At 36.9% G+C, this 27781-nt stretch overlaps 1 protein-coding gene across 1 annotated transcript; it reads right to left on the bottom strand.

Moving 5' to 3' along the window:
* Positions 1 to 2706: 2706 nt before the first annotated feature.
* Positions 2707 to 6761, bottom strand: LOC137387353 (uncharacterized). Its single transcript, XM_068073751.1, has 5 exons — positions 6656 to 6761; positions 5095 to 5267; positions 4528 to 4742; positions 3699 to 4421; positions 2707 to 3447 (listed from the first exon to the last, which is right to left on the bottom strand). Exons 3-5 carry the CDS (start codon positions 4735 to 4737, stop codon positions 3157 to 3159), a joined length of 1224 nt encoding a protein of 407 aa, XP_067929852.1. The 5' UTR covers positions 4738 to 4742; positions 5095 to 5267; positions 6656 to 6761; the 3' UTR covers positions 2707 to 3156.
* Between the last annotated feature and the right edge of the window lie 21020 nt (positions 6762 to 27781).

The following is a 27781-nucleotide window of genomic DNA, read 5'->3' as shown; positions in this document are numbered from 1 at the left end:
ATAAATCAATGTTATTGAAGGTTTCTCTTCCTATGAATGTTGTGAGTTAATCTCCGCAACATTCTATTGTTCAGAATATATAGACTCCGTCTTGTTCAATTTCAGCTATCTACTACATAGAGAACAGCGTTTTTCCAGTGGTCGCGAGAAACAAATGTTCACGTGACCTTCCTGGTACACAGTAGCAGTAAATATTAATTATATGTAATTTACTACTCATTCATTTATTTAATGAGTAATAAATTTTATTTAATTCACTACTAATATTTACTACTAATTTGATTTTACTACTTACTCATATTAATTAAGTTTGCTTCGTATGACCGAATCGAAAAAGAAAAGACCGCTCTATAATCTATTTATACTACAGTGCACCCTCGAGATACGATTACCCTGATATACGTTTTTTTCACCTTACGAAGTCAAATATTGTGATATCTTCACCTCGATATACGAATTTTATTTCACCATACGAATTTGGTAAAAGTTTCGCCCGAGTTAAAATTTGGCCGTCGGTGTGCTCATAACACACGTCGAAATAAAAAAGACACCAAAATATAGTTTGCCGAAAACATTCTTAGAACGTTTAGAAGAGACACGATGATCGACTTCTCTCATGTCCGCGTGGAAAATTTCGTGTAAAATACACAAGCGAGAGCAAATATTCATTTGTAGCGTTATTATAGCTTTTACTATAAACATTCAAGTCAGCATACGTATATAACTACAACTATCTACATTTAATTCGTTATCTATGGAATCTGAGACCGATACAAACGTTACAAAACGAAGGAAAAATGATTTCTATGTCAACAAAGTTGGATGTCGTAAATAAGAAGAAGGGACCCGTATTATTAACATTGTCAAGGAATATGATCGCAACCAATCAGCATTTGCAATTATTATTAAAACAAGAACTCCATTAAAGCAAGCACAAGAAAGAGCTTCCGACTGAAGATTTGAATGAGCTAGGTCATGCACGCAATCAGCATTCAAAAGGAGCAACCATTTTGTAAAGGCGAGGATTTAGAAAATCCCACATTCGCAGAAATGTTTCAAGTGTTTAATTTACTGATGTGGACTGGTACATTAAAACAATGCATGTATAATATATATTATTTATCTCTTGTGTGGCATGTTTTTCATATTTTATTCATTTTATTTGTTTCCTTTTGATTTCATGTTATATTTTCTTGTTTAACCATGTCTTTGCATATGGGCTTGTTATCTTCTACGTGAATACAATTCATCGTATGTATGCATATAACTCATATAACTAGCTACTCAAGATAGTTGACGCATCCACATTACTTTCTGAAACTTGCTAAAGCCCTGTCCCCATAGGGTATAAATACGTACAAACTTTGTTTGTATGGTTACATTGATTCTTGTGCACATTTCATACAAGACAAACTACTGTACCACATTCTCTGGATCCTTTTACAAGCGTTAGCTAGCAATTTTCTGCATTGCACCATCAATTTTTTCGTAGAAAAGTTGGACAGGAATGGACAACTTCTTTTAGTGTGCTAAAAAATTCCAATTCATTACGTTTTAAAATTATTTTCAAGTGTACAGCACCATAATTAACATTGATACGTTTTTGCCTCCTCTCTGCTTTACCCGCTACATGTACCAGCTACGTTACTCCAAAGGATGTACGTCCAGTATAGAAAATATAACTTTATTTTTCTTTTCGGTAGCCATTAAATGGTCAAGTGTGCGAGAGGCCGCTTTCTATAACTGCATCGCTCGGCCTTATTGATTTAGGTCGAAAAAGATTTCAACCAGATAGGCTAAAGTTTATAGTGAAAGTGAAGATAGGAACTGCTGAAGGATAAAATTTCGTAATAAAAAGTTGAAATTCAGTAAAATAGTTCAAAATACATACTAAAACTTAGTTTTAAGTGTAGGCTTAGCAAGCTAAACTTACTTGAAGTGAATTCAAAGTTTATGTTATGCGTACCTTTTGAAGGCAAGAACTCCTTACCGTACGTACTACATTTGGTACACACATCTTAATTTTGCGTTTTATTGCAGATCATAACCATTAAAATACACTAAATACAATACAGTTACTGTAGGTAACTATAATTACTAAAGTTAACATACTATTTTGTTGCTAATTGTCAATATGTACACATTTTTATAAACAAAATTGACGATTTTTACCAGGGGGCGTTTGCATTGTATAATTACAATGGTCTTTATACCCCGATATACGAATTTTTCACCATACGATGCCAACTCTGGAACGAATTAATATCGTATCTCGAGGGTGCACTGTACTTATATTCGGGAGTTATCGGTAACTCGATATATCGAGAAGACAACTCCAAAAGACACGATATATTAACATAGTATTTATCGTCCACCCCTACGATGAATAGTAGGTTACGTATTATAATAGAGGCGTGTACTAACCGGATATTCCCGTTAATGCGCCCAAGCGGAGAAAGAAAAAACCACAGAATAGCCGCGCCCTTACGTATATAAGCCGCATGGCTCACAAACCATCAGAAAAAAGTAGCGGCTAATAGTCCGAAAAGTACGGTACTCTATAAAGCGGACAGACAGATAGATAGACAGATAGACAGACAGACAACGATTGCCGTTTATATAGTAAATAATAGTTAGCATCATATCAATCAGATAATACCGTTCATATCATAATAATCTATTCATAGATGTATTCATATGTATGTTGAAATCAAGTTTGTATTACTAATCACGAAATGGGTAAAAATCAACAATTTAATGTTCATGAAAATCTTGTCAGGCTCGTAGTGCGTTAGAAATCAATGAAAGTAGTAAGAATACATTCTAACAACTAAACCGACATGGCGACTACCTCTATATGATATATCAACTATCAAGTGGGCTGGATGATCGTTATCAAAGAAGAATCACAGAAGTTTTCAACCCACTTTTATAAAAATAAATCAGAACTTCTTGTCCTCACCAAATATAATTATTAACACATTATAATAATAATACTATGAAGGCAGCCAGTTTAAAGTAAGAAGAAACCAAAACACTTGAGAATTCAGTGATTAGAATTGTAGCGAGGTATAGTTTTGGTTAAATCTATGAACTTTGAAGATAGTAGAAAGCTGTTCAAATTTGAGCAAAGGGCAGACGAACCTTAACAAACTGCTACTCACAAATACCCCGAGCACTTAAATCCTCAATGAGCCTATCAAGGTAGTCAGGGTCGGGATAACCGTAGTTGGAAGGGCCTCCAGTCATGTTAGTCTTGTGATGGATGTCATTCCAAGTTACGCAACCATCTCGTCCTGTAGTGATTGAATGTCCAACCGTGAAGACAAGTCTCTGATCAAAAGCTTTTTTCAAAAGACGCTCGGCTTTCTTCCCTTTTGTACTGTAAGGTAGGTAAGCTCTACGGCGCGCTCCTTGATAAGGCGCATCCGGCTGAGGGTGTTCAGGCTAAAATACATCAAAAAGAAATAATTGGTAAGTCACCAAATGAAAATCGACTAGCAGAAGTAAACCATATGAGTTATCTTCACATGGATTGCATGTCCAAACATCCAAGTAGATAAATAATCACACAAATTATACGCCTAAGAAGGTGGCAGTTTTTCAGCAAGTTAGCAGCTTTAACTGAAACACTGAGTGGCTTTTAGGATATAAAGAAATAACAAGCCTTTTACTGTGACAACTACAGAGGTACCTACCCCTTGTATACCTCCTGGAATGTCATACGTAATGACAATGGTTTTGTGACGCTCATATCCTGGCAGATGAACAGACAAAGTAGAAGTGGTCATTCGTCCTCCCTTTGGCTGTTTTCCTTCAGCATTTCTGAATGGATATCTACATGTCGGGCACTGATTAGACTTGGTAGTGGTGACCAGCTGATTGATGCAATTCTTACAGAACTTGTGAGAACACGGCAGGGCTTTAACATCTTTAAGCTCCTCCAGACAAATAGGACACTCATTCTCATTAGGTTTGGATGTTCCAGCAGCAGAGGCAGCCGGATTGGTTCCAAGAGTTGGTTTGAGTAGAGGATCTTCATGCACACCAGCCATAACTGGTTTATCTTTATATGCAGCACCTCCATATGCACCTCTAACCCCTGTAGCAACTCTATTACCTGTGGCAGCAGCAGCACTATATCCAGGGGTAGCAGTTCTACCTTGAGTGTCAGCAGAGTAATGCGGGCTGGTTGCCTCCAGCTTTAGATAATGATCAGCATGTTCAGGAGAAAGACCCAAGTCAGCCGGCATGCCTGGAATGAAGTTTGTGATTGCATTCTTTGCTAAGTTGTAAGCCATGCTTGCATACGATGTTTCATAGGAATCCTGCATACCTGTAACTGATTGTGGGTTCCTTCTGTCTGCAGGTCGACCCCTGCCTCTAGCAGAAACTGCTGTGTGATCGGCAGCATACAGATTCTATAAAAAACATACAATTCACTTGCAAGTAATGCAAGACTGCGAAAATATACAATAGACAGTTCATTGGGCCTCCAGTACTTAATATAATAGATTAGTAGCTTACCTCAGTTTGCTCCCATAGTAGATGAAAATCAGGAGACTCAGCTTTCCCTTTCACAGACAAGTCAGCCATAACATTGTAGAGCTCTTGCATAAACCGAGAGTCATCCACAACAAAGCAAATCTGCTTCAGGGAAGGAACAGGGTGCTTGGAAGAGAACATAGCCAGAGCAACCCAATAACAGAGTCCACAAGTAGCGATGGGTACACCCATAACTCCTGTAAGAACACCAAGTACGAGTCTGCAACAGGGTAAATTCACTCAACTGCTGATTGCGTTGGCATCAACTGTATCTGAAACCCTCACAGCTGTATTTCAAACTTGTTTTATTAATATTCAATATTAGTTTGTGAGTAAATAAATAAGATGTACTCTAACATTACAGTAACTTAATAGATGTATTAATCAATACATTTAATAGATGTATTTACATAATTCTATGCAATAAAGATGACAATGTATAAAACCTCGATATAAACAAGCAGGTGGACCAACAGTAACACAAAGTCATGGCTAAACAAAACTACTCAGACAAGAAGTCTTTATATCTAAAACTAACTACCAGCATACCTGCACAAATAGCAGGGAAAGCAATAGTTTTAAACTTCAAGCTTTCAGCTTCCCTGAGAGCTTCTCTGATAGTCTTCACTAAAAGTGGTCGAACATCTGCACCTTTCTTAAGTATTGGGGCTATTGCATGGATGACACAGCGTACACCAAGTTTTGCTAGTTTGCCATCAGCCCTGCAACAGTTATCACTTTCCCTCTAAGCTAACGGAATCACATCAGCTATTAGCAAGGAATAGTAGACAATACAGGCCACAAGAGCAGAGGGAGAAGTGGAGGAATAGCTAGAAGCAAAGGAAGCAATTGAATTATACCAGAAAATACGGTAGAAGAAAGGCTAATTAAGGTTGCAGAGTAGATGAGAATTATTTACAGTTGGTAGAAGGTGCATCAATCTCAGACTTTGTAAACTGATTTACAAGAAAGGTTGTCTAGTTTTAATAATACTTACGCATGTAGGGATTGAACAATAAATACATGAAAAACAAAATAAATTCAGCTTTTCTATTAAAGTCATTTTCATATCGAGGTCGATCCTACTTCTGAGATAGTTCTTAGCTTTTAAACGTGTGAATTTGCACCAACAACTTGTTTTAGCTTGGGTCATTTACAGTGTGCTTGTGTTCTGTACAAGTGAGTTCAGGTTAACTCACACAAATGCTTGCTGTGCAGAACCCTCATTAATATGTACTACCCTGTATTGCTACAAACCTGTTGGAGTTATCATCTCTATCTTCATATTAAGTTGTCTTCTCTTCAATTCAAACATTTTAGTAGCTAGTTGGCTAAGTAGTAGCTAGCAACTATCTACACTCATTTTGTGTTATGATTGCATATTTAACTATAGCAAGTTTTAAAGTAATTTCATTGTCACTCTAAATGGAGAGTTGTGTTTTCATGGCAAGACTATCCACAATGCTAAATGGCAAGGTACAAATTGTTGAGAAAAAGTGACAAGTTTGAAAGCATACGGAGACAACCATTTGATCAGACATACAAACACACAGACATCTGAGCATGCAAACACACAGACATCTGAGCATGCAAACACACAGACATCTGAGCATGCAAACACGCAGACATCTGAGCATGCAAACACACAGACATCTGAGCATGCAAACACACAGACATCTGAGCAGAGAGTTTTCATCCTCAACACTTTGTTTCACTGCTACTGGTCACTATCTCTGTAGACTGTATGATTCCATCAAAGGTCAAGTATTGAACCTGCATTTACAGACACCTGTTCATGTTCATCAGCTTCATATAGCAGAGCTGTTATATTTTTTAACTATTATTATTACTATCAAATGTCTGTCAAAAACTTGTGAGAAAATTTCAGCAGAGATGCTGGAAAGCATAATCTTTACAAAAAATACAAAAAGAGCTCTATTTCCGTTTCACTTTGCAAACTGAAGAAAACCACACAAAAACTGCCAGCTCAAGACATTTATTGAGTATGAGTTAGCATGACAACTTGGCTTCTCTCAGCTGTGATAACTACATAATTACATACTAGTTAAAAGGAGCTCACAAATACAGAGTACAAAATAGCCAAACTTACGGCTGAACAAAAGTGTCTCCCTCCTTCAACAGCCCACCAGTTCTTATAAAATCCTTTCCTTTAGTTTGAAACTGCTGACCACACGCATCAGCTATGGCCTTGCTCACTCCTCCTACAACATCATCAAACAAGACTTGTTCACACAACATCTAAACACTGGAAGATGCCTAAACCTGGTTATGACATTAAACTCTGAAATACTGAGATCTCACATTAGGTAGAGAATTGGGTATACTGAGATCTTACTTAAAGTGAAGGGGTGGGTATACTGAGATATTAATTAAAGTAGAGGGGTGGTTATACTGAGGTCTTACTTAAAGTCGAGAGGTGGTTATACTGAGATATTACTTAAAGTAGAGGGGTGGTTATACTGAGATATTACAAAAAGTGGAGAGGTGGTTATACTGAGATCCTACATAAAGTAGAGAGGTGGGTATACTGAGATCTTACATAAAGCGGAGAGATGGGTATACTGAGATCTTACTTAAAGGTTGACTTGCAACAAAATTCACATTACTGTTATTTGATATGAAAAGATTCACCATGTTTTACTTTGTTGTGTTGTAGGTGCAAAATATGTGGAAAGGTAATTACAAGCTCTTAAAAGCTAAAAAACGAACAGAAAATCGCAGCCACACGAGACCGCCGTAGTTTGGATTCCCTTTCCAAAATGGCTCAAATGTGATGTAGTTGTGAGAGATGGTTTCTGTTTACACTTTCTTGCAACCTTATTCGTCGAAATATTTTCACAAATATACTTCACGCATTCAGTAAAACTATGTCTATTGTTCTTACGCGTCTACTTTATCGTCATCGTAATGCTGTCATTTTTAGCAGCGATATCTTATAACTTACTGTAAAAATTTGTTTAATTTTTTAGCCTTAGTTTGAATGAGTACATATCATTGTCTGATAATCATGACGAGCCTGTTAGTCACTTGTGATAATCGAAAAGTGCTGCAGAAATTGTTAGCGAAGTATTAGGTCACATGATCAGATTGCGACTTGCCAATTAGACCAAACCGAAACAAAACTGGAATGTAGCAAGCATCTATATTTGTTACGGGGTCTTTGGTAAAACCCAAAGTGTTTGTCATAAACTAGTGCTACGATAAATTTTATATTGAGCTTTTAATTGGCCTTTCAATTCATGTGAGAACATCACTTGACAAAACAATAACCAAATTTCGTGGCTACGTCATCGAAATAAAAATATTCCAATCTACGGCGGCTTTTCGTTTTTGAGCTTTTAAGAGCTTGTAATCCTGCTTCCACATATTTGGCACTTACAACACAACAGAGTAAGACATGGTGAATCTTTTGATATCAAATAACTGTAATGTGAATTTTGTTGCAAGTCAACCTTTAAAGTGGAGAAGTGGGTATACTGAGATATTACTTAAACCATAACTGTCACGAACAACTTTTATCGTATTTTCTAGGTAAATCAGACACGCTGGTTCCGATTTTGTACTCAAAATAAAGATTAGTCCACTAACCTTCAAAGTCATTTAGGCTTTTTTAAAGCGTTTCAATATCCGTTTCAAAAACAACACAATCGGCATTACAAGCCCCGCCCATAAATATGTGACGAAACCTAGCTTTTTCAGAAACGGAAGTTGGGAATGTTTAGTCCGATTTAGAATAATAGAGATGGGTGTCTTAAAACCCATTATTATCTAAATCCAGCCTGTAAAATAGTTTCAGTTTTTTATGAAAGGGATATAAACTATTTAAAATTGCTCGCAGCTTGTTACATGACGTTTAAATAGGCTGGACGCCAAGAAAAATGAGCTCAAAAAGCGCGGTTTCATCACGAGCTAGCGTTGTTATTGCGCTTTTTAAATATGCAATGCTAAATAGCTTATCTACCTTTCAGAAAAGACTGATATTATTTTTAAGGCTGAATTTAGATATTAATGGATTTTAAAACACCCATCTCTATTATTCTAAATCAGTCTAAACATCCCTACGTAACTTCTGTTCCTAAAAAGCTAGGTTACGTCAAGTATTTATGGGCGGAGCTTGTTATGCCGATCGTGTTGTTTTCGAGACCGATATTAAAACGCTATAAAAAGTTCTTCATTACTCTGAAAGTTAGTGGCCTAATCTTTATTTTGATTACAAAATCGGAATCAGCATGTCTGATTTACCTAGTAAATATGATAAAAGTTGTTCGTGGCAGTTATGGTTTAAAGTAGAGGGGTAAGTACACTGAGATCATACTTAAAAGACACTGGAGGGATATTGAGTAAATCTGCAGGTGAATCCATAGGAGTTGATGAAGGCAGCAGAGAGGTCTAAGACCAATGAACTGACTACCTCTAACTTGAAATGATAAAGTAAAGGTATCTCCCAATTTATTTAACTCTTTTGACTAGCATCATGGTTGCCTCAAAAAGTACTGGAGTGTTAAATCTAATGATGGTGGTATGTGAGTGGACTTATGATCTCCCCTAATATCAGTGAAACTTCACTCTAATGCTCAGATAATGTATAACATTAAATTACTACTAGATATCACAGTTATATCAAGTTTTGACCAATTTATGTATGCATTATCTAGTCATAATAAGTGTCAATATTCTATCAATTGACTGAGTCAGCTAGTCTTGATAAGCCAAGTGATCAACCGTAGCCTAAAGGTCTAGAAGGCCTGACCTCCAAACAACAGTTTGGGGTTGAATTACCAAAAAATGTCACAGGTGGTGGCATGGAATGGCATCCAACTTTATATTGCTCTGCATCTGGGCATGTCTCCAGACGTTGAGGTTCTTATTGTCACAGTTTCACAAAGATCTAAAAGCTGTATTTGTGCAACAAACCATTTTTGCTCTTAAAAGCACACACAGCCTCTACTCGCAGTAGGTGAAGAAGGCGTCCTGCTCAATATTTGAAGAATTATTCACACAGCTTTGATGACAGCAAGAAGATTAACTGTGACTAAGATGAGGACGTTACGTGGCAGCAAAAACTGCTGATAAAAAGATAGCCAAAAAAATTCTGCTTTATGGTTCTTCCTTAATGAGGACTCAAACTTTGCTTTTTGCTAAAGACACGCTTAAACCGTTAGATTCAACCTGCAACTGAAGTTGATGTGAACAATTGGTTTTTATCAAATTTTTTAAAGCGCTTACGTTTCAATTATGATCGTAAAGACAATGCATTCTTCCTTTTGTATACTGACAGAGTTGTGAAATAGAACTGACAAAGCCCAATGTAGTCTCCAAAGACCTCGGTAGATGGCTAAAGTCAGGCGGTAATGCAAGTTGTGAGAGTTATTCGTTTGATAATTCACTACAGCTCACAAAACTATAACAAATTTTTGAGAAGTTAGTGATGATGACAACTTACGTTTGTGGGCAAGGTCAGCACCAGAAGAACTAACAACAGCATCTGTCTTCATCTTAGTCAAATCTCCCTGCATTATGGAGATGACTGTTCCATTGGGTAATGTGAGTTCCAGCTGCTTCTTCTGCATCACATGATGGGCAGGATTCTTCTTCTTGTAGTAGGAAATGTAACTGTTTAAAAGATATAATAGCATGATTTAATTTGAAATTCTAGTATTTTTTGGTGGTCCTTTTTGGTGAACCTTCTTAACTTCGTACCAGAATATAAAATAATGACAAAGGATATGAACTAGCCGTTCCAAGAGTCGAACATCTTTATCTTTGTTAGCCGGTGACCCGATAATCATGATCTCATCATTACTAGAGAGACGAGCGATGAAACCATATCGAGGGTCTCGTAGCTGATCTACTAAAGCCTTAGCTAATTCTTGTTTGTCTCCATCATAGTTCAACTGCAAGAGTAACACATGCTTTAAAAAGTATGTTGGTACCCAAGCATCGCAGCCAATTTATTTGTTGCGACTAAAAAAGCAAAGCGGTTTGTCAGGGTGCTGTGACTTTGCAAATGTGAATTCAAATTAGTCTACTGCCGGCTGTATGATAAGTTACAGCAATAGAACTTACCTTGATGGAATGAGAGTAAACTGATTTGGTGACATCATTGAACAGTTCAATCAATGCATCCATCATACGCTCAGCTTCACCAGGTATGTATGATTTTACTGTGACTACTATATACTGGTCATTATCTGGATGCTCTGATTCAGTTAGTTTCCCCTTAAACTTCTCTACAACAGTTTAGTATGAGGTGGATAACATTATGTTTGTTATATACAAAACTAGCTGTGCTACCCGGCATTGCCCGGGTAATAAAAAAGTCTTTGGACAAATATTTTATTTGTATTTTACGTATAACAACATTTGCTATTCTAACTTTCAAACTACATATCATGAGAGAAGTGTTTTGTGTAGTTGAAATAAATTAGAAGAGAAAATGAAAACAACTGTAAAGGTTTTCAAATTTAGTCAAACAACTGTAACTTTCAAACTTCATATCATGAGCAAAAGGTTTTGTGCAGGACAACTAAATTAAAAATAAATAAAACAACTGTAAAGGTTTTCAAACAACTGTAAGTTTAAAATTTCATAACTTGAAAGAATTAAAAGTGTTAGACGTACATAGAGTGGTATAGAAACCCATAGTTATTATCTAATGCAATCACCTCCTGGTAAAAATCATTATTAAGAAATCATCATTAAGAACGTAGCAAAATAATATGTTAACCTTGGTGACTACAGGTACCTACAATGACTTTAGTGCATTTTGTGGTTATGATCCGATAAAAAATGTAACAATGCAATGTACTACATGGAGAGTTCTTACCTTCAAGACAGACGTGTAACATGAACGCTGAATCTATCGTAAATAAATTTAGTTTACTAAACACATACTTGAAGGACGTTTTAGTACGTATTGTAGTAAACTTCAAACTTTTAACAGAAATTTTAACATTCATCCGTTTGCGAATTGTTTTCATTACAACGGATATACCGGATATACAGGATAACAGATACAGATAACTCGCCATCGCGAGTTCAACGACGTGTATTTTTAATAACTTATATAAGCAGTTCACTGATCACCAAGTTTTAAGTTTGAGATAAGTTATTGTTGATATCGTGGGGCAGAACAAATTAGCCCTAACAAAAAAAATGAAAAAGCATCGTGTTGCATACACTTAGGTCCCATAATATTTCTTAACAGAGGCATCGTACTGCGGGGGCGCAATGCTAAAGTAACAGCTATAGCTGAACAATCAAAACCACGAATACACGAATACACAAATACACAAGTAAACATAAGACCAACTTTGAGAAATATATATATAGATAAACTCCTCATTACTTATTCTAAACCAAAATGCATGCATGTCATCTGATTATTTCACACTGATGATACTGTTCTGCAATACAATTGTTCTACAGTTATGATAACATATATTGTATGGTATTGTAACACACCTAGTATTTTTGAAGTGAGTTCGTTTACATGTATAATCTTCAGAAAATCATAATGAATTCTGTCAACTCTTCCTTCACTTCTACTTGTCGCCGATTTCTGTTGGACCTCTTTACCATTGTTTCCTCTTCGTCCTCTATAGATTCTGAATCAGCCATCGGTTGCATCATCAATATAGACTCTCCTTCCTTCTCAGGTACTTCAGACTGTTTTCTGATTTCCTGCAGCAAAATATAAACTAGCAACAGAGAAATAATAATCAAAAGAAGGCATGATGTAGACCACAAGACTGAACTCTAAAACTAAAAGCAGAAGAAAGTGAATGATATAAAAATGTAGTGTTATTTGGGTATAAGCAAACAGTGTTGAAACTTACAAAATCTGGCTCGCTTTCAGACAATTGACCAATCAGGATGTCGTACATAATCTTTGTGATTTCCGCATTTATCGCCAATGAACTTTCTAAAGTCAATAACTGTTAGCAATTAATTAGCAGAATAACATAAATAATGCTATAATACTCTATACTCTCATAACTATTACTATGAGAGTACCTCTATATAAACATAACTATTACTATTACAATACCTCTATATCACCATAACTATTACTATTACAATACCTCTATATCACCATAACTATTACTATGACAGTACCTCTATACCAACATAACTATTACTATGGCAGTATCTCTATATCAACATAACTATTACTATGACAGTACCTCTATATCACCATAACTATTACTATGACAGCAACTCTATATCAACATAACTATTACTATTACAGTACCTCTATATCAACATAACTATTACTATTACAATACCTCTATATCACCATAACTATTACTATGACAGTACCTCTATATCAACGTAACTATTACTATTACAATACCTCTATATCACCATAACTAATACTATGACAGTACCTCTATATCAACATAACTATTACTATGACAGTATATCTATACCAACATAACTATTACTATGACAGTATATCTATATCAACATAACTATTACTATGACAGTACTTCTATATCAACATAACTATTACTATTACAGTACCGCTATACCAATATATTTATATTTAAGCCTGCCACTATATTTTAGTGTCTAGGAGTTTAATGCACCTTTTTTCACCTGGTCTAGTTCCTTGCAATCTATCTACGTATTACTTAAACCTACTTCTGAGCCTTCCAAGGCATTTTCAATGCCATAGACAAATAGAAACATAGAGAATCATTTCTGCATATGTGTATGGCTCAAATAACATGTGTTTTCTCTATAGCAACTGACGCAAACCTGTCCTTAACTGCAGATCTACAAATACAGACCTACCAATACAAACTAACCAATAGAGACCACTATTAAATAACCTTTGATAGTCAGTCCAGTAGCTTCTGTTATGCGTAGAGCAGGTAACTCCTTTGAAAGCCCATTGTTTAACTCTCGCTCCGCCTGCTTACCATTTTGTATGACATCCACCTGTGTACAAGAAAAGAAGTAAATTATTTCTGAACCATACTAACTACATACAATACCATAATAGCCTTGATTTATTCAATACATACCAGATGATCCTGTTTCAGACTGGCAAGCATTCTCTGTAGTATAGCGTTTAAGTGGGACAACTCCGACTCAACAACATCATTTTTAAAATGAACAATGTTACCCTCCATCTTTTGTCTATTTTCATTGAACTTTTTCTCTAAGCTTTCATACTGAGCATTAATCTCTTTTACCTACAAACAAAAGTGAATGATTGAATACTCAAGTACTAATAGGGAGTTTAATACACTACCTTTATCATGTATTGGATATAATGTACTAAATAATGTGTGATTACATGTACACTAAAGTACAATCTGGTTTGCATATTCTTCTTTTACCTTTATTCGACTCTTTAACACATATGATAAAAATAATGATGCTGTTTAGTGGAAAAGCTACACTGAGGTGCAGTTTGAAAGTTTTCTCTTTCGTTCCACACTCAAATAGCAGCTATGTTTATTGATCACAAGTCAGTCTGTCATCTTAGACAAGAAAATATTTCATCTAAGTAAATCTACTAGAGCCTTATACAAACAATGTCGATCGTGTCAGCATTGTTGTTGAAGTGATCACCAGCTCATCACTAGTGCTATAAAACTATTTTATAATTTCTCTACCTGATCATCCCTAGTGTTATGCATAAGTTTAACCATTTGTTCTGTCTCTTCACCATATTCTGTCAGAACACGATCGCTCTCCTTACTGAGGAATAATAAAACGTCTTTCCTCTCCTCAACCTTCGTTTTTAGTAATTCTATCTTTTCACTTATTTCTCCATGAAGCTTTCTCAGATGAACTGGGCGATGCCACGAACCTACAAAAGGGCCTGTAGTTAGTTCTGAGGCATGCATAGGTAGAATGCATGTGATAGAATTGGCACATCAAAAATGACCGGTTGGTAGAATGAATGGCAGCATCGGTCTTATTATCTGCCATTCAGGCATCATCAGTAGCATATGAATGACCTTATTTGGAGTCACAAACTAAAACTCTATTCAAAGTATTTTTATGAAAGGGCAAAACAAACTGGGTGTGAGTTTTCAGTCTGTATCAATTAAGTCCCACACGGCGTAACATATAAACTTGGAAAAGCAGAAAAATGATTGACAGTTGTGAATATCATGAGACACGTATAATGGTCACTCACCTGAACAGGCACCTTCTTCATCAATGCATTCTTCACAGAGAATATCTGAACACCTTCGACAACCAAAGGATAAGACTTGTCCTTCGTGTACTGAACATGTTCTCTTCTCTTCCTGTTTGCTTCGTAGACTAAACTCAGTAATGCTGATAAACTTGTGTTTAGATAGCAAAGCATCATGGTGCTGCAAATGAAAAAAATGAGCCACCATATTTATTGTAATCCATCATCAAGATAGTGGTTTGCTCTACAGAGACAACTATAGCCTTTCATCTAAACTTGGTTGATTGCAAGTTTAACTCACCTTTTTATGTTCTGGACAGTATTTCTTCTTGCACTCCGCTTCAGGGCAATATATAGTAGCTGGCTTCTCACACACGTCACAGAAGTACTGAGGATTCTGGGCACCTATCTGAGCATCTGGTAGACTATGAATTGGCACATTCAGAACCTGCCTGAAAATCAGAGTGCGAAGTTATCAGAGGACAGAACTGACACAGAGTAATGTTTCTTTCAGACTTAAGGTGTGTTTTGATGCTGTGAACAGGAATAAACTTGAAGGTGGTATTAAAACATCTTGAAATGTTCTTGAACTTTCCTCTGCTTTATTACCTTTACTTATTATTTTACTATAGGATGAGTCATGTTCGCTTGTCCACAAAGAAAGTTTGAAGTTGGGAAAAAAGAATGTATCATACAGGATTCTTACTTGCAACTTTTGGCTTTTCAAACCGGCATGCTATCATCTACACCAAGTATTCATCTCTACAATTCCAGAGTTATTGTGTATATAGTGGTTCTCTGTGCTTTAGTGACACATGTGATGATCTCTCACGGCACTTGAGACTGCCAGGGTTCTAGTGCCAATAATGACTACCAAAACACTATCACTAAACAATGTCTAAGAATGATTCAAAAAACTTCCAGAGAATTTATATTTACATATAACTAGAGTATTATAGTAGGTTAACTAACACCTTATTTTGATGTCTAGAGACTAGAGTCATTGAAGTTGTGTTTCATGCTGCTAACTCTACTAACTTTTCCAACCAGTAATACAAGAGTACATCAGCATGAAACATGACTCTACTGATTGCACTAGAGACAAGTTCATAAGTATAAGTATAACATACTCCAACACTCTAGTTAAATTGTTAGCAAATGATGTAAATGAGACTAACCTAGTAGAGACACCAACTTAAAATGGTTGGAGCTAATGATAAGATTTGATTACAGTATCATAAATGACTCACTCGCAGTCTGGACACTCCACTATCTTCCGTGCATCCAGAGCTCCATCTAGACAACCTGAGCAGTGTATATGTCCACAAGGTAACAGCTTTGGCTTCTTCATGTTTTCATTCTGTTTCAAGCAGTAACCACATTCTGCTGATGTGTTTGTTGGATCTGGGGCAGCAGCCATTTTAGTTGGTTACTACAAACACATGTCCAATCAGAGAACTCCTAATAAATGCCATATTTGTTTATCTAATCTTCGATGTGAACTTTCACAATCAGGTTTCTAACCCACTAGCTATCGTAAGTGTCTACGAACCCAGTATGACAAATTCTGATGAAGCCAAAGAGGACTTTTATCATCAATTGAGAGATCTGCAAGGAAAAGAATCGCTGCCACAGATAAGTTGCTCATTTCAGGTGACATTAATGCAAGGGGTGATACGTTTACGTTAATAATAAGATTAATACGTTTTAAGCAACCATTACAATACTTCATTTCTGAGACCGATTACTCGTTTGACATGAATGCGAAAATTGGAAATTTTACGGGCTGCTTCTACATCCGTAGGATGTAGCTGGGATTTGCCTTAAGTAAAGGCCGGAATGACTAATTCAGCTTGATAAAAGCTTAAACTCTCTTCTATTGTAAATCCTCTGTCAACCATCACTACGTTGCCTGGCAAAAGATTCTCTAAAATTCCAGATTTTTCAGTTGAATGTTTATCCGATGTGCGCCCACCCCAACCGGTAGAAATAAAAGTTATGGCACCCTGTGGGGCAATGCCAATCGAATATTTTACTAAGTGATAATGTTTATAATTTGAATATGTATAGACTTTGCTGAGGTGGGCACTCGGTTTTTCAATTTTCAACCTGAAACAATCTAAAATTACAGCGACTTTCTTAGCAAAATCTTTTCTGAATGACATCGGCATTGATACTCGCAAACATTATCTTTCGGGCATTTCATAAAAAAACTTAGTCTGACATACAAAAGATCATGTACAGAATGAAAAGTACTTTTGAAAAGTCGATAGTGATACATCAAGTTGATAAACTATATCTTGAAAACAGTAATTTAAACAGTAATTTAATCTGAGCTTAATAAAACCATGACTATTGTTCTTACGTGTCTGTTTTATCGTCATTGTAATGCTGTCACTTTTAGCCGTCATATCTTTTAACTTACCGTGAAAATTCATTTAATTTTTTAACCTTACCTCGAAGGAGTACATATCGTTGTCTGATAATCATGACGAGCCTGTTGGTCACCTGTGATAATCGAAAAGTGCTGCAAAAGTTATTTGCGAAGTATTGGGTCGCATGATCAGATTACGACTTGATGATTTCATCAAGCCGAAACAAAACTGTAAAGTTGCGAGCATCTATATTTGATACAGGGTCTTCGGTAAAACCCGAAGTGTCTGTCATAAACTAGTGCTATGATAAGTTTTATATTGAGCTTTTTATTGGCTTTTCAATTCACGTGAGAACATCATGTGACAAGACAATAACCAAACTGTAATGACTACGTCAGATAAATACGGTAAACAGATTCCAATCTATGCCGGCTTTTCATTTTTGAGCTTTTAAGAGCTTGTAATCGCATTTCCATATATTTGGCACCTACAACACAACAGAGTAAGACATGGTGAACCTTTTGATACCAAATAACTGTAATGTGAATTTCGGTGCAAGTCAACCTTTAACTATCGCGGAAGGATATGCTGATTACTTTCAGCCCAAGACTGTTACAGGAAACTGGCCCATTGACCTGAAAACTATACATAATACAGATCTCGTAGGTGCAAAATTTGACAATGTGTTGAAACATGCGGACAGCTTAAACATTAGCATCACTTCATCGCAAGCCGCATTTGTAAAGGCAGAGACTCGTGACCAGTCTAAGTGTAAGAATTGACTGAAATACAGAGTTGGCCGCATTACTGCTTTCAATACATATTAAGTTGTACATACAAGCATGAAGACACCGTCAAAATCTGTGTACAAATTAATCTGTCAGCCATTGCAGTTCAGCAGTGCAGCCACGGAGTGGGGAAAGAAAAAGGAGCCGCTAGCCAAGAAGAGTTATCTGAGTTTAGTACAGAGTAAACATCAGGGTTTTACAATTCTGGAAAGCGGCCTGATATTAAACCCGGACTATCCTGAATTTGGAGCAACTCCAGATGGCCTCATTAGCTGCTCATGTTGCGGTTCTGGAGTACTAGAAATTAAATGCCCCTACAGCATGAGATTTGGCAGTGATATCGCTATGCCATATTTGGTAAATGGAAAATTAAAACGGGAATTTGCATATTATTATCAAGTGCAGACACAATTGTTCTTGACAGACCACCAGGATTGCGATTTTTTGTATGGAGCCCGTTCGGCACTCGTATCGAACGAGTTCATCAGGATAAAGAACTGTGGTCTGTCATCTGAGGGACGCGAATTTCATCGGAGTGTAATTATGCCCGAGTTAGTATGTGGTCTTTTTCTCGTAGCATAACCACCAAACAATTGCCTACATGTTGTATTTGTGGGAGTGTAGATGCTGGCCGTCGAATGATAGCTTGTAATAATGACAACTAATAATGACAACTGTTTGGTTTCATATGGCATGTGTGGATATGAAAAAAGCCCCTGGCAAAGGGAAGAAATGGTTTTGTAGCAATTGTACCAATGCAAAATAAAATCTTCCTTAATCTACTGTAATTATTTCGCAATACAATATCAGTTAGACCATGAGTGTCTTATTTCCTTGTGATGTAGGGTGCAATAACTCCGATCCTTGAACTATTACCTAACAATTTCATGCATAATTCATTTAAATCGCTATTCAATGCATTCATTTCAAAAATAAATTTGCTTTCAATCTAGGGTATAATTTAGATTGGACTCAATTTGTTACTATAATTGGTCATGCAACTAATTTACAAATCAAATGGTTAAATTTATGTATAATCTAATATGAACATTAAATAATTTGGTAGCTCAATTATAAATGCAATTCTTACGGAAGGCAAGTAGGTAATAACATTCATAGCAGAGCAAAAATTAAACCAATGAACTAAGAATTGTGCCACTGTCTCATGTAACTGCGAATAATATTTACATCTTCATTGGTCAATATGCAAGATAACACAATATGTAAGAAAAATAGATAGTTAAACTAATTGAAACATACATATTTCGTAAGATGTTTCTTAATTATAATAATTGTCTACTAATCAAAGGGGACCAATGATGGACAAAGGTTGGTGAGAAAACAGCAGACATGCACAATTTTGTCAATAGTGGGAACAATTTCTCCATCTCTAAGCTTTAGGAAGTCTATAAGTATTGTTCCATCTATAATGCCAAATTTTCGGCATACAAGATCGATTACTTGTTCGACATGAATGCGAACATTCGCAATTTTACGGGTTGCCTCTACATCCATAGGATGTAGCTGAGATTTGCCTTTAGTAAAAGCCCGAGATGGCTAATTCAGCTTGATAAAAGCTTACACTCTCTTTGTATTGTAAATCCTCTGTAAACCATCACTACGTCGCCTGGCAAAAGATTCTCCAAAATTCCAGATTTTCCAGTTATATGTTTATCCGATGTGCGCCTACCCCAACCGGTAGAAATAAAAGTTATGGCACCCTGTAGGGCAATACCAATCAAATATTTTACTGAGTGGTAATGTTTATAATTTGAATATGTATAGACTTTGCTGAGGTGGGCACTCGGTTTTTCAATTTTCAACCTGAAACAATCTAAAATTACAGCGACTTTCTTAGCAAAATATTTTCTGAATGACATCGGCATTGATACTCTCAAACATTCTCTTTCGGGCCATTACACAAAAAAAACTTAGTCTGACATACAGAAGATCGAGTACAGAATGAAAGCATTTTTGAACAGTCGATAGTGATAAATCAAGTTGGTACGCTATATCTTGAAAACAATAATTTAATCTGATCTTAATCAGGCATAGCATTAATTGATTTTCCTTTGATAGACATTTTGAGAAATTACTCAATTGGTTTTTAATTAAATCAAATACGACTTTCACAGTTTCCAAATCAGGCAGTCCTGTATAAAAAACTACCAATTTATCATTTTTTCCAATTGTAGAAATACTATAAAAACTTTTTCTTGAAAATTTATGCTTCTTGCATGCAGCAGCCTCTAATAGACGAGCCTTGTCATTTTCAATTTTTTAAATAAAATCTAATGTCAGATCTGTTTGAGTAGCTGCCTCAGTAGTATATACGAAACTGTCAGTTTGTGTACCTCTTTCACATGTTGTAGTTACCAACTCTGCAGGTGCTTCTAGATTGTCTTTTATATGTGAGGCGTGTGAACTCGCTACATTGTCATGTTCATGGACGATGTTTTCATCGGCAAAGCAAGGGTTCTTGAGGGCCAACAGCGATGATATGGCATCCGCTTCTTTTCTTTTGCCTACCTGTTGTTTGCTACAATGATACCTTGCATGTGATGGCTCTGGCATAGTATCTGCGTGCCCCAAAGCAATCGTTGGTAGCCATGACGAATGATTTCTGTCATGCAAATATGCATTTTCAACTATAACAGCAAAAACAAACTGCATATAGATAATACGTTAACCGTATATACACACACACCGATGGATATATATATATATATTTTTTTTCTTATATAGTCCTCGGTTCACACCCCAACAACTGCATTTTTCTGGTTGTCATTAGACAAGACCCTTGCTTGTATAATGTCTACAACCTCTATGATGAGTGCAATAACCAAAGCCATGCCGGCTCGGACGTCGCCCGGTCAAACAAGGTCCGGGCTGCCTGTAGCTGAACCAGGACAAGGCAGTGAAAAATGGGCTACTGGCTCAAAACGGATGAAATGGACTCAAACTGATAACACGGACCTCATGCAGTGCTACTTTATGAGTGAATCTCAAAAGTGGGGCTGCATGGGAAGGATGGGTCAACTGTGGATAAACATGCGCCCTGAATTGCCACTAACCGCTAAGCAACTTGTAGCTCAGAGGAGTAACATAATCAAGCGGCACCTCATATCGGAACTTGAGGTAGATGAAATTAGGGAACAGTTCACCCAGGGAACCTCAACCAACGAGGAGTGCATATCAACACACACTGTCACACATACACATTCTTGTGTTGACTCACGGGTTGAAGCAGACATGCACTTTGACCTTGACCCAAGGGTGAAAGAGATTGTGGAAAATATCATCAACAAGATGCCAGCTGCTAATGTTTATGGAAGCAGGGTACCACTACGGAGAGTTAGCAAGGCCATACCTAAGAAGCTGTTAGAAAACATTAACTTGGCACTAGAGTCGATCTCAACTGTATCGATCAGTGAGACTAATGCCCTAATCTACAGTACAGCAACCGTCATCTTGGAGGAGATGGGTATTAAGCCACTGCCAACAAGGCTTCAAGCCATTCCATCCTGGCAGCTGAGGCTACAAAATAAGATCAAGAACTTGCGCAAGAAAGTTAGTAGGCTCAGTGAGAGATCTAACCACAGTTTGGAGTGTCCAAAAAGGGAAGCCACAATAGAAGCTCTAGAATCTGCCAAACAGCAGTTAGTAGCACTCTCGGCACGACTGAAGCGGTACACCAAAGAGCGGGATAACAAGAGAATGAACAAACTGTTCATCAATAATCCATCTAGAGTGTATTCCCAGTTCAAAGGTAAACTGCAGAGGCCAATGTCAGATCCTCCCCGATCCAACACTTCAAAGTTCTGAAGGACATCTGGGAGAAAGAGACGACTCATAACACCACTGCAAATTGGCTGAAGAGGCCTAAAGAGAGCCATCAACACACTGTGGCTTAGCAAGGACTCACCATCAGCGAAGTGGACATCAAGTGCAGGGTGCAGCATATGAAGAACTGGGCAGCACCTGGCCATGACATGATTCAAGCCTTCTGGTTGAAGAAATTGACATCACTCTACACTAGAATGGTTAAGCAGATGGAATGCCTAATAGAACAAGGTGACCATCCAGAATGGCTGACCAAAGGACGAACTGTACTTCTGATAAAAGATCCAAAGCAGGGGCCGATTCCCAAAAACTATCGACCAATAACGTGCTTGCCCACCACCTGGAAACTGCTCTCAGGATTAGTTGCAGACAAACTGGAAGAGCACATGAGTCACTATATGACCAGTGCTCAGAAAGGAATCGGGCGCAACACCCGAGGAGTCAAACATCAGTTACTGGTGGACCGGACGGTCTGTCAAGACAGCAGAAGGCAAACCATTCTTGCCATAGCTTGGATTGACTACAAAAAGGCCTATGACTTAATTCCCCATAGTTGGATACTTGAGTGCCTCAGTATGTACAATGTTTACCCTGCTCTTGTGGCATTCATCAAGATGTCAATGACCAAACGGAAGACGGAACTGGAGGCTAATGGCAAAAAGCTGGCGAGTGTAAAAATTAAGCGAGGCATCTATCAAGGTGACTCCTTATCACCGCTGCTCTTCTGCATATGCCTAAACCCTCTAAGCAATATGCTGGAGAAGACTCAATATGGGTACCAGTTTAAGAGTGGCACCAAAATAAACCACCTCTTCTACATGGATGACATCAAACTGTATGCTAACAGAGAAAGGGACATTGATTCGCTAATACACCTTACTCAGGTATACAGCAAAGACATCGGAATGACCTTCAGTATTGAGAAATGTGGAAGGCTAATTCTTAAGAAAGATCATTCTATGCTCACAGATGGCCTAAAAATGCCAAATGGTACCATCAAAGATATAGAAGAAGGGTACAAGTACTTGGGGATTATGCAAAGCAACATCAACCACGAAGCCGAGGTACGTCACAAAGCCCTTACCAAATACAAGAAATGCCTTCGGCAGGTCCTACAGAGCCAGCGCAATGCCAAGAACCAAGTCATGGCAATAAATACCTACGCACTGCCAGTAATAAGATATCCAGCAGGCATAATAAAGTGGACTGAGGAAGCCATCAAGGAAACAGATATAGCAACTCGTAAACTGCTGACCATGCATGGAGCACTCCACCCAAAATCTGATACTATTAGATTGTATCTCGATAAGAAAGATGGTGGTAGGGGACTCAAAAGTGTACAGCAGACAGTGAAAGAGGAGGAGCAAAGCATCAAAGCATATGCTGCCTCCATGGCAACTTCAAATAAGTTGCTAGCTGAATTTCAATCGGCTGCTCTTACAATGGACCTACACTCTGATAATGAGGACACGCGAAACCTCTTCATGTTGCTTACCACCGACAAATATCTAATATTGGCGATCTTAACCAGACATATATGTGGCTGAACAAAATAAAACCTAACGGCCATTACAGAGTCGCTAATCATGGCAGCCCAGGAGCAAGTGCTCCCAACAAGGCAACTCCAAACAAAAATCTATCACACTAGAGACGATCCTAGATGCAGAATGTGCAAAGATGCACGTGAGACCATCCAACACATCATCAGTGGATGCAAACAGTTAGCAAAAAACGCATACACTGAGCGGCACAATCATTTCGTAGGTGTTCTGTATAGAAGTCTATGTGACGAGTATGGCCTTAATAAACCACAACACTGGTGGGAAGCTCCTGGTAAGGTGAATGAAAATGACCGCGCTAAGATCATCTTGGACTTCTACATCCGGACTGACAAGCATGTCCTAGCAAACCAACCAGATATAGTGGTGGTGGACAAGGAGAACAAGAGGGCTACTATAATAGATATAGCATTACCCAATGACTACAATAATATTGTAGTCATTGGGCTATATTATAGCCAGCAAAGAAAAAGAAAAGGTAGAGAAATATCTCCCTCTTGGAGAAGAAATTGAAAAATGCTGGGATGTAAGAACAACTGTAATCCCGGTAGTCATTGGGGCACTGGGCGCAATAACACCGGCGCATAAAATGTGGCTTGCCCAAATACCAACAGCAGTCAACTCAGGTGAGTTGCAGAAAAGTGTGCTATCGGGAACAGCTAAGATCTTGAGGTGAGTGCTCAAACTCTCAGGTCTCTGGTAGGAGACCCGAGTTAGAGAAAAAATTACCACCCATACGGGGTATCCGGGGTGAGGAAACAATTTATTTTATATATGAGCAATCTTTATTGTGGTAATCAATAGTCATATTTGACAATATTTTTTCCACAAGGTACCACAGCAAGTAAACTAACTAAAAAGCAGTGTACAACAAAAAAATAAAAAAGAACGCAAAGAAACTATAGTCTAACTAAAAAACTAGTGAATAGTCTTACTAATATAATAATGTTGGAACTGAATGCATAAAATATGTAAACAGCAAGCTTGAGGATTGATATGAGTATTGTTTAAACAAAAAGTGGACAAATAATAGCTCTGTGAAAATAGTTATGCATATCTATGACAACAAATTTTTAGTTATGAAAACAACGTATAATATAAAAATGTTAAAATATTTAAGGCTATATGGTGAATGGTATTATTGATCAGAGGATAGTAGGTGTAGTTTGAGTTTTGTTTTAAAAGATTGCAGAGGAAGAGTTTTTAAAAAAGTGCAGAGGTTATTAAATGAATTTAGCAGGTTACTGTTGAGCTTGTTGTGGTTTATGGCACTAGGTAATTTAAATCTGTTCCTGGTTTTGTGACCATGGTTTACGGTTTGAAAGCTATAGCTAAGGTATTTAGGGCAGTTATCGTAGAGTTTTGAATGAGCAGTGAGGCAGGTAAAGTAATGTGATAGCTTAGGTAAGTGAAGAACACCAGTAGTGCTTATTATTAATTTGTAAAGCTATTTTTTGTAAAATAAATAGTGTGTTGGTATTTTTTACAGGTGTTGTAGGGTAAAACACACGTAGGCCATATATAAGATAGGAATGGATAAAATTATAGTAATATAGTCTGGCAGTATCAAAGTTCATAAGATGGCGAATGTTATAAAATAAACGTAGGTTAGATGATATTTTATTTGAAATGAATGAGATGTGGTCTAGCCATGATAAAGAGTCGTTGATGACAAAGCCAAATAGTTTAGAAGTAGATTGTCTTGTTAGGGTACTGTCGAATATAGAAATTGTCAGAGGGAAATTCAATGATAACACATCAGTAAAATTAAATGTACATATACAAATTAATGTCCAAGAGACAAAAATTCAAGGATAACTCATCAGTATAATTAAATGTGCGTATACAAATTAATGTCTAAGAGATAAAACTGCTTCCTGCTATAAAATAAACTAAGCACCTACCTCCAACAAAGTGTTTTGAACAAACGCGTGTTCTATCCCATTTATCCTCTGATGTGATATCTCTTCGACAGATTGCTGCTTTACAAAGTCGTCTTCAATCTTCCGATAATTTCTTTGTTTCTTTTCCTTGATGCAGAATAAATTTTGGCACCTTAAAATATCGAAGATGACTTTCTCTGTTGCTGCGGTTGGAGCAACCAAAGACGCCGCAAATTACTGAATTATAAAGGTAATGAAATCACATTGATTAGATTGTGACCTGCAGTGGCGTGGCCCTAGGACTATATGTAAACTGCCCTTTCGTGAGATCACGCAACGCTTGAACTTAATTAGCCTCAGTCGTGCCCCTCAACATCACAACAAAAAAGAGAGCTAATGCATAATATCATCGGGAAAATGTAGTATGATGCTTGGAATCTGAGCTATTTATCATAGAAATAATCTGTACATGGAAAGTTAATGGCACTGATTCCTTCATCATCTTCATTAACTATCTGGAGTTGTCTTACCCTCATCTGCCACTAGCGTCATTATCATAGTTGATAAATAAGTGGTAAGAGCACAAAACACCGAATATGAAATATGTGACGTCATAATTTCCGAGCCAATACCATTGAACATTTCTGCGGTAGAGCTCTGGGGAAATCCTATAAACACTAACCAATGGCTGTCTCACCATGTCAAACAATGGCTCATTTGAAAGCCAAGATATTGAAGAACCTGAATAAGTTGAAACAGTTCTTATGTATGTAATTGATGTGCCTTAATGCGGTTTTGATACTTTGAAGAAAATGTACCTATATAAAAAATGGTTTAAACTTACGATGATAGATGGAACTTTGAAAGCACCGCCATAAAAATAATTACTAGCTAACTCATAGTAATAATAGTTCCTCATTTAACGTGGTCTTAATACTTCGAAGAACATGCATATAAAATAGTTTGCAAGTTTGGGGCCAAAGATTACTTTTAGCGAGCCAACTTTTACCCGTTGCATTTGTGCTAAATGCAGCACATAAAAGTTTTGCTCTGCCAAATAATTGTTTGAACGGTAATAGCTAATTCAGCAGTGCAGAAGAAGAGTTGAAGTCAAAAGATATTGCGGGAGGTAGTGGACTACTAGAAGATGTTTGTTCTATCAAAAGCAACAATCAGAACGCAGCTATCTGAGCAAATGATGCAAATATTTTTGTTTTAAAAACGCCAACTTTTGTTTCTACATGTAGTCTAAATATGATTCGTTTATGTCACATATTCATAAATATATATTTGTATCATTTGATAGATTATTGTTATATAATTTATAAAAACGCATATTTATAGCATGTTATTTAATACCATCTTTGCGGTTATCTTAACATGGTTTACAATGTATGGATCGATGCTCATAGCTCCTCTTCTATTGCACATAAAAAGCTAATTTGTAGCAAACTGTAGCAAACAGATCAATGAGTGCAATGGGTATTTATGCAACAATGTTAAATATAGATATAAAATAAAAATAGGTCTTCAAATTTAGAATGAAATAAAAATTGGAAATGCCAACAAATTGCAAAGACACAGGCTGTAATATTATCGTGGGTTAATCGCAAGCAATAGATATCAACTGGTAGAGGTATTTCTCGCTTTCTCGATGCATATTTATCAAAATATCTTTGACAAGTTAGAGATAAGTTAGCAGACTTATTGCATCCAAAAGGTTTAATATCCCTCCACCGGAAAAAGAGAGCAAAATATAGGTGACATTCGGTTCGCCCGTAATAGAGCTAAATTAGTCATCCGAAATGTTTTGACGAGCCATTGGAAAAATATACCGTCAGCCTCTATTAGAACGCTGCCTCCAATTGACTGCCATTATAAAGAAAGGGTTGAAAAATAGAGTGCCATGGCGTTCAATTAGAGGTTTCACAGTAACCTAGTTAAGGTCTCATCTCTACTTAGTTATGAAACAGTTTTTACAAAGCTAGGCAATGATTTAGTTTCATTCAAGCCCTCTTGCGGAGAGGTTAGCATACTTTTCAAACTGCTGGTCTGACCATTTAAATTTGTGACGATTTTCTCTGCTTAACATATGTAGATAAAAAATTATTGTTAGCACTCTCCTGGAACATATGAAGACCCATCCCAGACCACCAAAAAAGCTAAATGTTGGAAAGTTGAAAGACAACAAGATTTGAGAAGGCCTAGGGAAGAAAATAAACAAACTGTTAGATGAGAAGGAAAAATCACTGAACAATGGAAAACTTTAAATGTTTGCTTGCAACAAAATTCACATTATATTTATTTGGTATCGAAAGGTTCACCATGTCTTACTCTGTTGTGTTGTAGGTGCAAATTATGTGGAAACGTGAGTACTAAGCTCTTAAAAGATAAAAACGAACAGTTTTTACGAACAGTCGAAATCCATTTATTTCGACGACGACTCAAACATTGTGGTTATTGTTTGGACACGTGCTGTTATCACGTGAAGTGAAAGGCCAATAAAAGGCTTAATATAAACGTTTCATAGCACTAGTTTATGGCTAACACTTCGAGTTTTACGGAAAAGCCCTTATGAAATATAGTGGTCGCTACTTTACGGTTTCGT

Source organism: Watersipora subatra, chromosome 2, assembly GCF_963576615.1.
Source record: "Watersipora subatra chromosome 2, tzWatSuba1.1, whole genome shotgun sequence".
NCBI classification, from domain to species: Eukaryota; Metazoa; Bryozoa; class Gymnolaemata; order Cheilostomatida; family Watersiporidae; genus Watersipora; species Watersipora subatra.
This window is presented reverse-complemented; position numbering and strand designations above follow the sequence as displayed.